This window comes from Raphanus sativus, chromosome 4 (genome assembly GCF_000801105.2).
Source record: "Raphanus sativus cultivar WK10039 chromosome 4, ASM80110v3, whole genome shotgun sequence".
NCBI classification, from domain to species: Eukaryota; Viridiplantae; Streptophyta; class Magnoliopsida; order Brassicales; family Brassicaceae; genus Raphanus; species Raphanus sativus.
The window spans coordinates 32,113,767-32,127,138 of NC_079514.1; the positions used below are offsets into that span (position 1 = coordinate 32,113,767).

The 13,372-nt window shown below is 37.6% G+C and overlaps 1 protein-coding gene across 1 annotated transcript; it reads right to left on the reverse strand.

The window, feature by feature from the left end:
- Positions 1–4,511: 4,511 nt before the first annotated feature.
- Positions 4,512–12,324, reverse strand: LOC108850712 (BTB/POZ domain-containing protein At1g30440-like). The gene is made up of 5 exons (XM_057007661.1): positions 12,251–12,324; positions 12,041–12,110; positions 10,943–11,541; positions 5,419–6,073; positions 4,512–5,046 (listed from the first exon to the last, which is right to left on the reverse strand). The coding sequence occupies exons 1-5, from the start codon at positions 12,322–12,324 to the stop codon at positions 4,516–4,518; spliced, it is 1,929 nt and encodes a 642-aa protein (XP_056863641.1). The 3' UTR covers positions 4,512–4,515.
- Between the last annotated feature and the right edge of the window lie 1,048 nt (positions 12,325–13,372).

The following is a 13,372-nucleotide window of genomic DNA, read 5'->3' on the forward strand; positions in this document are numbered from 1 at the left end:
TCATAACAGCCCCCAAAATGAAGAATATAGCCATTGTAAAGTGGAGGTCATGGGATGTGACAATTAGGGCCAAATCATGACCATTTTAGCCTTGCATTCGCGTGCGCGTGAGATAAAGAGAATGACACAGTTTAATTCACGTATGAAAGTGTATTACATGATAATCAATACTATACTATAATATATAAGATATAGTATAGACACCACAAAAGCTAAAGAAAAAATTACACGATATCCAACACTATACAATAATTTATTATATACTATTTACAAATATCATATAGTATGAACAAAAACAAACAAACAAACACAAATCCATATTCCCTAAACTGAAATTTTAAACCCTAAACCCAAATACTAAACGCTAAACCCAAACTCTAAACCCTAAACCCAAACCATATACCCTAAACCCAAACTTTAAACCCAAATCCTAAACCCAAATCATAAACCCTAAACCCAAATCCATATACACTAAACCCAAATCCTAAAGCATAAACCCAAATACTAAACCCAAAACTCAAACCCTAAACCCTAAACCCAAAATGTATATCCTAAACCCAAACTGTATATCCTAAACCCAAAATCTAAACTCTAAACCTAAACATAATTTCTTCTATACTATTTACAAATATCATATAGTATAGGCAAATACAAACAAACAAACACAAATCTATATACCCTAAACCCAAACCGTAGAACCTAAACCCATACCCTAAACACCCTTAAACCCTAAACCCTGACTATATATCCTAAACCCAAACTATAAATCCAAAATCTAAACTCTAAACCTATAACATAATATCTTCTATATTATTTACAAATATCATATAGTATAAGAAAAAACAAACAAACAAACACAAATACATATACCCTAAACCCTAAAACCTAAACCCAAACCGTAGAACCTAAACCCTAAACCCCCTTAAACCCAAACTCTAAACTCTAAACCCAAACCGTAAACCCTTAACCCAAACCCTAAACCCAAATTGTAAAACCGAACCATCCCACATAACAGAGCTACCTAGATCCTAAACTTGAAGGTCGAAACCCTAAACCCAAACCGTATACCCTAAACCCAAACCCTAAACCCAAATTCTTAATCCAAACTGTAGATCCTAACGGAGTTACCTAAACCTTAAATTTTAAACCCTAAATCCAAATCCTAAACCCTAAACTCAAATCATAAACCCTAAACCCAAACCATATACCCTAAACCCAAACTCTAAACCCAAATCTTAAACCCTAAACTCATACTATAGTTTGTTCTATACTATTTACAAATGTTATATAGTATAGGTAAAGACAAACAAACAAACACAAATCCATATACCCTAAACCCAAAATCTAAACCCTAAACTCAAATCCTAAACCCTAAACCCAAACCATATACCCTAAATCCAACCTCTAAACCCAAATTCTAGACCATAAACCCTAAATCCAAACATTAATGAAAATGAAATGTATGGGACCACATAGGCATTAGTTATCTAAACTGAGATTCTGCCAACATCTCTTGTTGAGAATCTGAGAGTTGTACTTTTACAATCTCAATCACATGGAACATTAGACTAAACAAAATAACTCATTCATTTTGTACTGAACCTTACATAACTTTAGAAATAGTACACAAATTGATGAAATAGGGTTGACGAGTGTGTTATCTGCTGGTAGAAGAGTCACATGTAACTACTTCGAACCATAAGGGGATCCAAATTGGCACACCTGTATATAGCACAAGCATTGCCACGAAAGATAACTCTCCATATAAATCATTTATCATTTTATCCCCTTCCTATACTATATACATTTTATTATATAGTATATAAACCTCAATTACATCATACATCAATTTATCCTCTTTCTTTCCACACGGACTCAGAAAGTTGTGTAGTGAAATAAACGCCTAAAACACATACATATACATTGGCATTGACAGAATATATAACAAACATGCAAGTCTAAAGGTAAATAGATCCAAGGAGGGGAGGGGAAGGGTTAGGAGGAGGAAACTCTAAGAAACTATTTCTGTTCTATGTTTATCAAATAGAATAGTACAACAAAACGTGTACTGTTTATCTTCTCCGATGGTTCTGCGTATTCTCTGTTTCTTAATCTACATGGTGGGATGAATTCGAAAATGATGAGATAAACTACTATGCTCATCAATCTAACATGACTTACTTTGATTCCTTAGTTTTGATAAGAAATTGGGATGGAATCTTTTGCAAAGTTTGTCGCGAAACTAAACGATTACGTGATTAAAAGAAAAAAAAAGTATAGAAAGAAGAAGCGCGTGTGTAAGTTGGTGATATATGAGGGTACTTCTGTATATATTGTAGAAAATACATGGTATATCATAGCATATTCCTTGTAATGGTTATAGTGTTAATTTTTTTTCTATAATGGTTATGTCTCCAAATTTCCCTTAAAAAATATTGTTAAATATTAAAATATTTTTTTAACTAAAGTACTTAAAAATATTAAAAATTCCAAAAATCCTAAACTTTGATTTTTTATTTTAATTTTAAATTTTAAAATTGATTTTATAATCCTAAAGTGGATTACATTTTCTACTATATAGAATGTCAATTCTACTTTTTAGAACAAAATATGAAATTATGATTTAAACATTTGTAGAACTGAAAAAATATCAATACGCAGATATTTGTATTTCATCAGTATTTACTATTTTTGATTTTTTTGTTTGTAAAACAATTTAATTTGATTTATTTTAGAAAATACTAAAGGGTATTAGAGAAAAAAATGGTACAAAAAAGATTAGCCTAATAGAACATAGTTATCATTTTTTTGTCTAGAAAACAATTTTCCAAACAACAAAAAGAAGATTTCAAATTTCTTTATTTACTGTTTTTGACTTTGTAATGCAATTTAGTCAAATAATGATTTATGTTTCATTGATCATGTTTGAGTAATCTATTTGTTAGATTTAGAGTTTTTCAAAGTTCAAAGATGAACTATTAGATTTATAGAATTGTTACGGTAGTCCTATATTTTTCATCGAGATTGAACTTAATGCTAGTTCTAATTGACAACCTAAAATTAAGTTCTTAGAATAATTTATTTCCTGATTCAATGTGAGAAGAACAAAATACTGGAAACAAATTTGATTTAAGGATTTTGTGAACTTATCAAACATGTGTTTAATGATCTTGAATCTCTGTGGATTTGATCCTACATACTATTGTTGCACCTCTAAATTTGTAAAATAGTTTAGTAAAAACTATTTTTGGCATATCATAGTAATATCTAGTATTACTAAACAAAATAACATCTCAAACGTTACACAAATACAAACAACATCCTCAAACACATAAGAGTCACATAATCGAAACACAATTAACATCTGGAGTTTTACTTTCAAACCAGCTTGAATATGTTTGCAAATGTTTCTATTTTAAATTCCAATTGTATTATTGACCTTAGTTGTACTAATTGTATCAGCTTTGTTAGTTGTTCCAATTCTATTAATTGTTTCAGTTGTAGTAGTTATCTCAGTTGTCCCAACCAATCATTTCAAATTTTTAGAAAGAGAAATGAACTCATTTGTTTCGAGATTGGATCTTAACAAACTTGAATGTTCTCGGTTTTTTTTCAAAAATTTATGCATTTTAAATTATTAGGGGGTGGGTGTCAGTTCGGTTTAGGTCGATTCTTTCGATTCTTGAAGTTTGGTGACTATTACAGAACCATGAAAATTTTGGGTCAGATCGGATCGGTTCTCGGTTCTTTCGGTTCCTGAACCTTGGTAACCATATTAGAATCAGAAAAAGGTTACAATGGAGTTTGTTTCTAATATGGTTACTTTGTAACCATATTATGAAAATTAATCTGATGTATTTAAAAATAAATGAATCAAAAATGATACCAAAATAACATTCGAACAATTTCTTCATTCAGAAACCAAAATCCAAACCTTAAGAATAAAACATCCAAAAAACACAAGGTTCTTGTATAAATTAAGTGCTGATTAATAAAAAAGGCAACTGTATAAAGTATAAACTATAAATATAAAAACATATAAAATATGTGTATAAGGATTTTTCATCAGGTTCTATATGGATATTATTAGATTTTCAATTCGGTACGGATGCGGTTTTGATTCTTTGGGTACAAAATTTCAGTATCCAATTGGGTAATTCACAAGGTTTGGTTAGTTTTTTTTTTTGAATCTGTTTGATTTGGTATTTTGGTTCTGTTTTTTTATCACCCTTATTTTAAATCAATAAATAACCGAGCAAAAGAAAATCTCAATTAACCTCCACAAATCTAAAATGAAATTATGAAGAGACAATTATAATAGTTTGGTCGTGAAAGAAAAGATAAACACATTTAAACAACAAACACTTCTTTTTCTTCTTAAAAAACAATCACATGGCAACCAATACGTGGAACTTTTTCCATTTTTCACATTTCCGGACTAATGTTCAAAGCTTTTTATGCTTCTCATGACGTACTTTTTTTTCCTCATGACGTACTTTGACAATCCTTAAGCTTTTATATCTTCACATTCTCGTTGTTGGACTTTAAATTTGATCCTTTTTGAGCACTGCCCATTTGATGTGACTTCAGCGTAATACCGAACCCGAGTTTCTTAGAAACGTTTTCCCACGTTTTGCTACCTCTTCCAGGAGCACCGCCACCTTTTGTTGTCTTATCGAGTTTCTCAATCTCCTTTCTCATATTTGAACATTCTTTCTCTAACTCGCAAACCCTCATTCTCATTCTATCCATTCCAACTTTCAGGTCTTGATTCTCTCTTACTGCGATTTCCCATCCCCCTCCTTTGGTTGATTCTCCTGAAAATCCGCTGCTTCCTAACTTTCTTGACCCGCCATCTGAACCCGGGAAGCATCCAGCTACAGAGGCCTTGAGCTGAAGCTGCTCGATGAAGAGCACTTGGACTATAATTCTTAGAGGTAATCTCTCATTCTGTGCTGCGTGTGTGCAAGCTTCCGAAGAGAGCTTTTGGCAATCTAACAACCTACAAAGATCCTCTCTTTCTGTTTCCACTAACCACGGATGATGCTACAAATCATCAAAAACATGAAAAACAATTAATATGCCTCTGTTAAAAGAAAAAAAAACAATATACTATTTTATTTTTTTGGTAAAATATTAAATCAAAAAGGGAATTTGTCTCTCTATATACAAAAGAACTCCAAATTCACTAACTAAAACAAACTTCACTCTCTCCTACTGCTCTTCTTATCCTCTATACTATCTCTCAAAATTCTTTTTTTTTTAATATATGTTAAACTTATTCAAAATAAAATAACTTTTTTGAAAAGTGTGACATGTTTAAATTGCCTATGGAATATCTCTCAAAATCTAATTTCCCAATTTTTTATTATTTGGCCAAAAACCCTTAAAAACAATATTGAATAGTCCTACTCCTACCATTAGGTAGATGTCTATTGCATGATAGAGCCCGTCATCTAAGAGTCTCGCATATTCAGGAACAGAAGCGGCTAAAGCCTGGAACTTAGCAATCTTTAGATTGACATCAGGAGCAACTTCAGCAAGATACTCATCAATCAGCTTCGAAACCGCTGTCATTGACTGTGGGGATCCGTTTAAATTCCCATCTTCTACTGAAGAACAGGAGGAGCTAGCCCCTACGGGCATAGTCTGATATTCCTTACTAAGAAAGTGGTCCACGATCCGTTGCACAGAGTCAACGTCGTATAAAGTCTCCATATCATGAGAAAAGCTAGGTATTACAAGATCTTCTAACGCCGCCTGGTCAAGCTGCATCCCTATCCGATTCTCCAAACTCTCTATGCAGCTCGGACTAGCTTTCAGAATCTTGGCGATTATAAGCATGTCTACGTAAAACTTGGTCGGAACTAAACCTTTTTTGATACATGGAAGCTCAAGCTCCTGGATCTTTTCAAGCAAGTGTTTCTGCTCTTCTTCGGACAATACATGACTCCCCGAGCTCAAAGGTGTGCTGGAAGAACTACCACTGTGTCGCCGCCGTTTTAAGACAGGCAAGTATTTTCTGGTGTAATAGGTTAGGGACCCGGCGATGATATTATTGACAGTATTGGGTCTCAGGCCCAAGATCAAGTAAAGCCCACGACACAGAGACACAAAGCAACGGTAATGTGCTTTGAGAACAGGACAAAAGACAGTACGGGAGCTGCAATTAAAATGGAGAACAGGTTCTCAGTGCTAGAAGATAAGGTTGGCTAGCTGGAGTAGAATATACTAAGAATATTCCTTTAGGTTTGAGATGTCTCTGAGCTGTGCTCACTAGTATATAAAGACATCTATTGTAATGAACTATGGTATGAATGAAAGTATGTTTATTTGAGTAAAGCTTTGTTCATCATTCAAGTAAAGCTTCAAGCTTTCATATAACTTACATGGTATCAGTCGCCCGGAAGTAGATCCATGACAGATCCAACACCTTCCGACGCGTTCACTCCAGCGCTTCTCTCTATCACTCAGGTCGTCACACTCAAACTTAGTGACACCAACTACTTGTCATGGAAGCTGCAGTTTGAGCAGTTCCTCAACAGTCAGCTCTTGTTGGGTTATGTAACCGGCGCCACTCCTTGTCCTCCGGCCACTATAACCGTCACCACCGAAGGTCAAGTCACTGAGACGAGCAACCCTGCTTATCTCAAATGGGTTCACACCGACCAACTAATCAAGGCGTGGTTGATAGGTTCCCTAACTGAAGCAGCTCTCACAAGTGTCTACGGCCTCAACTCTTCTCAAGACATCTGGTTTGCTCTCGCAAAGAAATACAACAGGGTTTCGGCTACTCGACGTCTGGACATTCAGCGAAGGATTCAGACAACAACAAAAGGTTCAAAACCCTTGTCTCAGTATATCTCAGAAATAAAGTTCTTGTGTGACCAACTTGACTCGATTGGAGCTCCAATATCGGAACAAGAAAAGATCTTTGGGGTTCTTCACGGTCTAGGTCGCGAATATGAAACCATTGTCACAGTCATCGAAGATTCAATGGACACCCTTCCTGGTCCAAGCTTTGATGACGTCACGTTCAAGCTTATCGGATTCGAGGACAAACTTCAGAAATATGAAACCGCTCCGGAAGCAACTCCGCATCAGGCTTTCTACACCAATCGTGGAGGCTACTCAGGCAGAGGAAGAGGACAGAACAGAGGTGGTTACAGAGGCAGAGGCTCCTACACTACAGCAGGACGTGGTTTTCCACAGCAGTTTGGTCAACAAGCAGGACGTGGGTCTTCTTCTTCTGATCAAGATCAAAGACCTACTTGCCAAATCTGTGGGAAATACGGCCATCCAGCCTTCAAATGCTTCAAGCGCTTTGATCAGTCTTATAACGTTGAAGAAATGAAGCACGCCCTGGCTACATTAAGGTTGTCTGAAGATGCTAGAAACTCTGGACCTAACTGGCATCCAGACACTGCTGCTACGCATCACGTCACCAACGATCCTCATCACCTTCTGTCTTCTCTTCCGTATGAAGGCTCTGACTCTATCATAGTGGGTAATGGCGATTTTCTCCCCATTACACACATTGGCTCTGCACCTCTTCCTGCTTCGTCAGGTAATCTGTTTCTCCAAGATATAGTTGTCTGTCCTGACATAACTAAGTCTCTCATATCGGTTTCAAAATTCACTGATGATTATCCTTTCTGTGAGTTTACGTTTGACAATCGACATGTGTTTATTAAGGACAAAACAACACAACAGGTGCTCAGCCAAGGTCTCAAAGATAAAGGCTTGTATCGGTTAGCAGAGTCTCCAGCTCTGATCTTCTTCTCCTCAAGACAACGTGCAGTGTCTGATCAGATTTGGCATCGGAGATTGGGGCATGCTCATCATCAGGTCATCCAACAACTATCTTCTTCCCAAGCTATCACAGTGAATAAGGGTGTTCCATCAGTCTGTGAAGCTTGTCGCTTAGAAAAATCTTCAAAACTTCCGTTTAATGAGTCTGTATTTAAGTCTTCTAGACCTCTTGAGCGGATCCACAGTGATGTGTGGGGTCCTGCTCCTATTATGTCAGTCCAAGGATATAAGTATTATGTTGTTTTCATTGATAACTTCTCAAGATTCAGTTGGGTATATCCTATGAAGTCCAAGTCTGATGTGTTCTCTAAGTTCAAACTCTTTCAACAACAAGCTGAGAACACCTTAAAACAACGAATAACCATCTTTCAAAGTGATGGGGGCGGTGAGTTCGTGAATCACGAATTCTCAGCTCACATGCAGAAGTGTGGTATCAGACACTACATCTCCTGCCCACACACACCTGAGCAAAACGGACTGGCAGAGAGAAAACATCGACATGTTACAGAACTTGGTCTCTCCATGTTGTTCCAGGGTCATCTTCCTTCCAACTTGTGGGTTGATGCGTTTCTTACAGCTAACTTTCTCATCAATCTGCTGCCTTCTTCTGTCAATGACAACCAGAGCAGTCCTTATGAGAAGCTCCACATGAACAGACCCGACTACACCTCACTAAGAGTCTTTGGCTCAGCTTGTTTTCCGTATTTAAAACCATATACGCAACATAAGTTTGATCCAAAGTCTCTAGTCTGTGTTTTCTTGGGCTACTCTGACCAATACAAGGGTTATAGATGTCTCTACCCTCCAACTGGCAGAGTATATCTCAGTCGCCATGTGATCTTTGATGAGTCAAGGTTCCCTTATGCAGACAAGTATAAACATCTGATACCTGCTGATGCTTCACCTCTGTTACAGGCTTGGCGTTTGAGTGACATAGGTTCTTCTTCCCCTCCGACTCCGTCTCATGCACATGTGTCTGGAGAAGAAGAAACAGCTAAAAGAGTGCGAAGAACACAACAGCCTCCTACACCTGTGGTCGTAGAACCACATCCAGCTCACGATCAAGCTGCTGACAACAACAACGCTGCTGAAGAAAGTGACGTTGATTCAGATGAGGAGGAACAAGTTATACAGCCTCCTATTGTCCCTCCTCCTACAGAACAGAGTACTCATCCTATGGTGACAAGAAGAAAAGATGGTATCTCTAAACCAAATCCGAGATACATCATGCTTACAGTCAAAGACGCTCCATCTGAACCAAGAACCATCGCTGAAGCCTTACAACATGAAGGTTGGAATGGAGCTATGGGTGAAGAGATATACACCTGTGATGAGACCGGAACATGGACTCTGGTTCCAAGACCTGAGGGAGTTCATATCTTAGGCTGTCGATGGATATTCAGAGTAAAGTTAAATGCTGATGGAACAGTCAGATGTTTACGTGCTCGGTTGGTAGCCAAAGGCAACGAGCAAGAGGAAGGAATTGACTTCTTGGAGACATATAGTCCGGTGGTCAGAACAGCTACGGTGAGAACAGTCCTGCATCTAGCTGTCACAGAGAAATGGGACATCAAACAACTTGATGTCAAAAACGCTTTTCTACATGGGGATCTCCACGAGACTGTATACATGCGTCAACCTAGAGGATTTGAGAGCAAAGAGCATCCTGACTATGTTTGTAAACTGAACAAAGCGCTTTACGGTCTTAAACAATCACCTCGCGCATGGTTTGACAAATTTAGCTCCTACTTGATCGAAGTGGGATTCAAATGCTGCACTAGAGACCCCTCTCTGTTCATCTACAACGACGGCAAACACTTGATGTTGCTACTTTTATATGTGGACGACATGTTACTAACGGGTAATGACAAGGGGTTCATCAATGCGTTTCAGGTAAAACTCGGTGAGAAGTTCAGAATCAAGGACATGGGAGGCCTCAGCTATTTCCTTGGCATCCAAGCAGTCTATACACCAATAGGACTGTTCTTGAACCAAGAAAAGTACGCTAAAGATCTTCTTCAAGCTGCTGGAATGCTTGATTGTTCTCCCATGCCAACTCCCCTTCCATTACAACTCAACCGAGTTCCACATCAAGATGAAGCCTTCTCCCAGCCAACGTATTTCAGAAGCCTCGCAGGGAAGTTGCAGTACTTAACCTTGACCCGTCCAGACATTCAATATGCAGTGAACTATGTTTGCCAGAAGATGCACTCGCCAACAGTCTCAGATTTTCAATGTTTGAAGAGGATATTAAGATATGTGAAAGGCACTGTCTCCATGGGTCTCACCATACATACCGACACAGACTCTACTCTTCGAGCATACTGTGACAGCGACTGGGCGGGTTGCAACGACACTCGACGCTCAACAGGTGGTTTCTGCACTTTCTTAGGCTGCAATCTTATTTCCTGGTCTGCACAAAAACAGGATTCTGTGGCTCGATCTTCAACCGAAGCAGAATATCGCACCCTCTCAGACACCGCAGCCGAGCTCACCTGGATACAAGCAGTACTGGCAGAGATGGGTCTTAAGCATGTTCGTCCGGCTGAAGCATACTGTGATAACCTATCCGCGGTTCACCTCACTGCAAACCCTGTGATGCATAAGCGAACTAAACACTTTGAAACACATTGGCATTACGCCAGAGAGAGGGTCGCGAAGGGTTTATTGGTCGTCAACCACATCCCTGCTACTCAACAGATAGCAGATGTGTTCACCAAGTCACTGCCATTCCAGAGCTTCAGTGATTTACGGTTCAAACTCGGTGTGGAACTTCCTCCCACCACGAGTTTGCGAGGGGATATTGACAGTATTGGGTCTCAGGCCCAAGATCAAGTAAAGCCCACGACACAGAGACACAAAGCAACGGTAATGTGCTTTGAGAACAGGACAAAAGACAGTACGGGAGCTGCAATTAAAATGGAGAACATGTTCTCAGTGCTAGAAGATAAGGTTGGCTAGCTGGAGTAGAATATACTAAGAATATTCCTTTAGGTTTGAGATGTCTCTGAGCTGTGCTCACTAGTATATAAAGACATCTATTGTAATGAACTATGGTATGAATGAAAGTATGTTTATTTGAGTAAAGCTTTGTTCATCATTCAAGTAAAGCTTCAAGCTTTCATATAACTTACAGATATCATCTCTTATGCCTCGGGAATCCATGAGCGTGATAAGTCTCTTAAAAAGAGAAAAACTAAGCGTGGACGCATCCTCGTGCCACCAATCTGAACTAGTGTGTTCACGTCTAGCCCCTGTGCTTATCCCGTTCCATAAAACGCTGCCACATGGACTCTGCATGGGCCCACCATGCTCCACAGACAAGTTTGGGTCTGCCGATGCTCTTATGGCTAGTGATTCGATGCATTTCTTGGTGATGTTGAATTCATCAGCGTACTTGAGGACCTCTTCGCAGCATTGAAGCGCTTTTATTGAATATTTCCAGCTTTTGAAGATGACTTGATTGAAAAACTTTCCGGTTTGGGAAATTAGGTTTCCTTCCCCAAACTCCTCTGTCATTTCGAGATGCTTAGCAGCGCATCTGAGGCATACAACGTTCGAGGCAGTGAGTTCGAGCTTCACACCGTAGCAGAACTTGGCGACTAGCTCAAACGTTTTGTCTCCACCAGGAAAATCAGAAATCTGAATGAGACATTTATCATTATCCCCTTCTTTAGATGCCTCTGCAATCCTTCTTTCCAGGACTCCACTTCTAGAGAGCAAAGGAAACTACATAGTAAAGCAAAAAAAAAGCTATAAGAAATTGTAACAACATCATTCTTTCTCAGAGAGGAGGCTTGGGTAGAGACTGATTTCTACAATAAATGTCAGAATGTGTTTTGTAGAAACCAAATATTTAATTGCTCACAAAGAAATTTCAGCAAATAAGCAAGCGTGAGGAACAGCAAATAAGACACCACTGTTGCATTGGTGATGATTAGCAGGAACAGATTAATATGTACTGCTATGAGAGTGTCATACTAATCTGTTGCTGCTATGTATCAAAAACGTGTACTCCGACATTAAGTGATATGTACTGCTATGCATCAACAATGTGTTCTGTTTGAATTAACTTGTTGGGAAGGGTCTACTCTCTTAAAAGAGTTAATCTAAAATGCTTTGTATACCTTGCCATAGGAAATATGTGGGCCTTTGGATTTAGAACCTCTAGATATTAATTCAGAAAAAAAAATACAAGAGAGAGTTGTTATGGTCGAGTCAAATTTACCTTGTGGAGATGGAAAGACATCTCTCCAACTTCAACGACGATATCACTTGGAAGTCCAGTTGTGCAAAACCTGCAATAAATGAAACAAAAACCGAAGAAAACAAAGTCAGACATCAGTCTATGTCTGAGGCCATTAAAAGGAAAAAATCTAGAAGACCCAAAAAAATTGGAACAACATACACTAATATTAGAGAGATCAAGTGAATATACCAATCATGGCCTTGTTTTCGAAAAGAATCTGATTTTGATCCCAGCTTCATGCATGCCATACTTCCTGTCAACATACTTCAACAAAGAAACCCTGATATGTTAGATATTTTGGTCCAAAACTGAAACAAATGATTAGATAATAAAAGAGGCAGACACAACTGTTTCTCCAGTACTTAATGACATTTCCATTCTCAACAAGAAAAGAATGGAGTGTATAATTGATCTAAAACCAAATGTATATCTAAGTTGAAAATAACATTTTTGAAAACAAATGTTTAGATTTTGCATCGGTTTGGACGTTAAGTCCTTAAATTAAATGTTTAAACCAGAAATTTCTGAATTAAATGTTTAGATTCTTAGACCAAATGTATATTTTCATCTTTCCTGCACAAAAACATATCTCAATTCAGTCCTAACGAAACTTAACGATCACCAATGAATACGATGGAATATTTTAAGATCTAAGAACATTGCGGAAGATATCATGTACAGACGGTTCTGTCAAGGATTGAATCCTCGAATTAAAGAAGCCTATAACAAGCAACAATGAAATGGTCCAGTGTTCTTCCTTGACGACATAACTAAATCATTAAAGGTTGTCCATGAAAACAAGATCATATAATAATTCAGAGAGCTTCTTAATCTTGATTACATAGATAGATATTAGACCAAATTCAAGTCACCAAATCAATGTAAAAATAAACAGATCAAAGCAGAAAAACAAAAATAATAAGATAACACAAGTTACCTCTTTCTGAATCAGCAATGTCAGTAGTTTGTGCTCACAACGTTTTTTCGAAGAAGAGAGGTGCATTTAGCATTTATAGTGTCTAATCAATCAAGGTAAATTAGCTAAAAGAAATAATAGTCAAACAAACAAAAATAAAATGAAAGGGAAGGCAAGATTTGTAACTCATTCAAAGTTCATTTGCCCCCTCACATTTTATAACCATATTTAAATTGCTAGTACCAATCTATTTTACAATTGCTCATTATCCGTATTCTTTGTTACAACTCGATAAGACAACATAGAGAATGTTTTGGACGTGTCTTGCATCATGTATTGTAATCATATTAAAAAAAAAAACTGCAGTCTTTCGATTTTGTCAAGTTTCACAAGTG